General features: G+C 55.7%; 2 protein-coding genes across 2 annotated transcripts; one reads left to right on the forward strand and one right to left on the reverse strand.

Moving 5' to 3' along the window:
- Window positions 1-391: 391 nt before the first annotated feature.
- NGA_0478601 (uncharacterized protein) lies at window positions 392-955 on the reverse strand (the record flags this gene model as incomplete). Its single annotated transcript, XM_005853673.1, has 2 exons — window positions 392-670; window positions 863-955. Coding segments are annotated over 2 exons (372 nt in total), but the record flags the coding sequence as incomplete, so codon positions are not given.
- Window positions 956-1,595: 640 nt separating this feature from the next.
- Window positions 1,596-3,103, forward strand: SPCS2 (signal peptidase complex subunit 2; the record flags this gene model as incomplete). The annotated part of the gene is made up of 4 exons (XM_005853672.1): window positions 1,596-1,761; window positions 2,192-2,293; window positions 2,467-2,790; window positions 2,937-3,103. The coding sequence occupies exons 1-4, from the start codon at window positions 1,722-1,724 to the stop codon at window positions 3,101-3,103; spliced, it is 633 nt and encodes a 210-aa protein (XP_005853734.1). The 5' UTR covers window positions 1,596-1,721.
- Window positions 3,104-3,881: the final 778 nt, after the last annotated feature.

Consider the following 3,881-nt stretch of genomic DNA (forward strand, 5'->3'; position numbering starts at 1 on the left):
CCCTCCCTCCCCGCGTCCCCTCCGCCTGCATTGGCTCCAAGGCTTTCCGCACCCCCGTCCCTCCTCTCTTGACGCCGGGCCCTGTGTCTACCCTCGCCATCCTGAAGTCTGCAAGCTTCTCCCTCCTCGCCTGCTCCCCCCCTTTGACGCGAGTCCCTGCCCTGGCGCGGTCCTGCCGGCCGAAATGGCCAGGCGCCCCGCCCTCCTCTCCCTCCTCCACGTTCTCAGTCCCCTCTTCCCTTTCCCATTCCTTCCCCGTCCCTATTCTCACCGATGTCGACGCCACCAGAAAGGTACGCGGCCTCTTCAACGTGGTCGAGACCCCGCCTCCTTCCCCCCTGACAAGGACCTTCCCCCCTCCCGTCTTCTCCTCCCTCCCCACGCCCCCGCCCTTCTCTTGACCCAGGCAGGGGTTTCCACTGGCATCCGGGCTTCTGCGTATGCCGCTGGCACGACGAGGGATAAGGGAGATCGCGGCTGCTGTGTCGGCGGCAGCAGCCACCGCCAGGCCCACCTTGGCCAATGCCTCATGGTTCGAGCACCGCCGGCTCTTCCCACTCAGCCGTCGGGAAGACGCCGAGGCCGTGGACGAGGGTCGGCTTGACCGCCCGCTCCATTTCTGGTAGAGTTCCGCGTGGGTGGTGTGGAACCACGGGTCTATGGGAATGCTCTGAGGGGCCGCGGGACCCCCAAAACGCGTAAGAATGTGAAGATGGATGAAATGCCTATGACAAAACGCCTTGCCAAGCACATAGTGGGTGTTTAAACAAGGTAGCAAAAGGTATCCAGACCCGGATGTGGAAACAAGAGAGGAGGGAGGAAAGGAATGAGGACCCAGGGCTAGGGTACTAAGAGCCTTTACCTGGACTCCTTCGTCCATGAGCACGCGAGGATCCGCCAGATCTGTCCATCCTAGGCCTGGAGGGAGAAAATCAAAATCCCAGGATTCATCCATGGATTTTTGCTAATCTTCCGTGGACGTTGGGGTTGCTGTCGTTGATGGGTAGAGTCCGAAGTGTGAGGCAGGAACAGGAATCGCGTTGACCAAGGACAAACATGCGGTTTTTCAGAAACAACTTGTGCGAGACACAGAAAATTTCATTGTTTGGACAACAAAGCGATGTGCCGGCAATTTGTGCGCATACGCGTGCATGTTTATCGGGATACGGTGGGAAAGAGTGATAACACATCGTTAACTCAGGCGGGGGGTAAGGGCAACCTCAAAGCTCTGAAAAGGGTGATACAAAAGGAGGCAAGCAACCAATCTATTGACAGCCTAGTCAAGATGGTTGATCTGATGACTTGTTTGAAATTTGGGAAGAGACATTTCCAAACCGGTACTCCAGTGCTGGCCTATCACTCGTGGCATTTTTAACGTTGAGAGCGCGACGGGGGGGATGATGGTGGCGAGAGGGAAGGAGAGCTCGTACGGCCATCGATATGGACCAATGAACGGGGAATTTGGTTCGTCAACGAACTATGTCACATGGATGGCTACGATATGCATACGGGACTGCTTGAAGACGCAGATTTATGGGTCTCTTGCTTTTTTTAAAGTCACAATGTTTTACATCTCCATCCTCCACCTCCTCTCTCAACAGAGCCCTCGACACCTCTCCTCTCCCACAATTTTGTTTCATTTCTTAAGAGCTGCGACAAGATACGCGACATTCAAGAACATAACATCTTCTTAAAACTCCTGCACAAGCGCTTTATCTGTCATGGCAGCCCCTCAAGTAGCTTCGTCCACCCCTGCCGACGGTAAGTTCGAGACTACCCTACCTGCCTCTTTCCTCACTCAGCGCAAGAAGATGGAAAAATTACAGAGCGCGGAAACCTAGTGATCAAGGTGTGTCGCCGGGAGAATTAGGCCTGAAATTCAAGGATTATTCTCCCTGGTAATACCTCGATCCTTAAGTTTGGCCACCGCGCTCTGCAATTCTTCCATCTTCTTGAACTTCATCTGGCTCCCGGGCGGCCAACGGTTTAGGCGCCTTTCTTTTCCTGTGCACGACATCCACCACCACGCTTGACACGACACGCGTTTCTCTCTCTGGTCGTGCCAATACCCGCCGATAATTTGGCCATAAGATATAGTTTCATGACGCCTTTCTGCCTTCTGCTGCTCAACCTTATTTGAAACCCTCCCTTGTCCCTACTCTTCCACTCGAACCCCCTCTTCCACACACAGAGGAAGAAGAGCCCTTACACATCGATACGGGCGACCAAATGAAAGTGAAACAAGTGCTGGACGAGGCGGTGGTCAAGGCCATAGTGGACGCGGGATATGAAGGTGAATGCGGGCGTCATTCGTCCTCCCTCCCTTTGAGTTTTTCGCCCCGTCACGCCCCACCACAACCTTGTCCGCTCCATCTGCTTTATGTGTTGGAGCTCCTCCCCGTGTCTTTCCCATTCATTGGATCTCCCTGCTCCCACCATCCCTCCCTCCTTCTCCCCAACTCCCAGAGAACTTCTTCTACGACAACATCAAACTCGCGCTGATGGTCATTGCATGCGTCTTCGCCCTCATCGCTCAATTCTACCCAATGCCTTTCCCTGAATCCCGTCCCCTGCTGGGAGTCTGTTGCCTCGCCTACTTCCTTGCCAGCACCATCATCCAGCTCATCGTCTCCTACGTGGAGCAAGATACCATCCTGACGACCCAGCCGCTGCGCTCGGGGGGGAAGGCGGGAGAAGCCCTGAAAGTACGGACGCAGTTTCCCCGTTTTCAGGACGAGTACACGGTGTTTGTGGAGGAAGCGGGCATGCAGGACCCCCCGACCGTGTCGAGTGAGTAAAAAGGGAGGGAGGGAGGGAGGGAGGGAAGAAGGGAGGAGGGGTGCATGGAACCTTGACTATCAGGAGAATCAGATGGGTTTCTTCCTCCTCTGCCCCCACTTGCATCTGCTGATGGCCTCTTATCCCTTCCATGCCAGGCAAATTCTCCATCGGCAAGGTGTTCGACGAGGAGGGGAATTTTTACGAAGAGGGATTGGCTCGAGAGGTGCAACGGCTCTTGGACCGTTACAAAAAGCAGATGTGGGACGTGGCAGAGAAGGAGGAGAGGAAGAGGAAAGGGGGAGAGAAGAAGAAAAAAAAATGAGGGGTGGGGTTGGTGGGAAAGCAGATCTGGCGTACGAAGGCTCTGCCAGGCGGGACTGGGAGATAGAACCTTCCATGACGTTGTGAAAGAAATTAAGAATAAAGACAAGGGTTAGAATAAAGTGGCAAGGCGCTGGCAATGAGGGACAAGGAAAGGGCTGCCTCTGAGGGAAAGAGAACAAGTGGAGCGCCTGGGGGAGACAAGACTGGGAGGAAACTCCTTCCCTCCCTCCTTCCCTCCCTCCTTCCCTTCCTCCCTCCCTCCCCGGTTTTTGTTTCATCTAAATTTCGGTATTCGCGCTCTTATTTATATTCTTTTGTGCGCACCCACACCCCCAGCCTCCTACTCGCCACCCCCTTCTCGCCTTCTATATCAGCTTCTTCTCTTCCCACAGGACCACATACCCTTTCGCTCTTCCAGCACCCTCCCTCTTCTCCACCAGCTTCTCGCCTTCCCATCACCCAACATCCCGCGGCCCCTACCCGTTCCCCTCATCTTCCCTTATTTGTCCCCATTTTTCTTCCTTCCCTCCCGCCCCTGCGTCCTCTCTCCCGTCCCCCTCGTCCTCCTCCCATTTCGACCCCATCCTGGTCGGGCGCACCATCAAGCCCGGATGGATGAGGCTCCGTTGCCCGCCTCCCCCCCTTCCTCCACCTTCTCTCCAAACCTTGATCTTTCTCCGCTTCATGGGCGTCCCGGCCTCTCTTTCCTCCCTCTCACCCTTCCTCTCCACCCTTCCCTTCCCATCTCCCCCCCCCGCCTCCTCCGCGAGCGGCTG

This window comes from Nannochloropsis gaditana (genome assembly GCF_000240725.1).
Source record: "Nannochloropsis gaditana CCMP526 unplaced genomic scaffold scaffold785, whole genome shotgun sequence".
In the NCBI taxonomy this organism is placed as follows: Eukaryota; class Eustigmatophyceae; order Eustigmatales; family Monodopsidaceae; genus Microchloropsis; species Microchloropsis gaditana.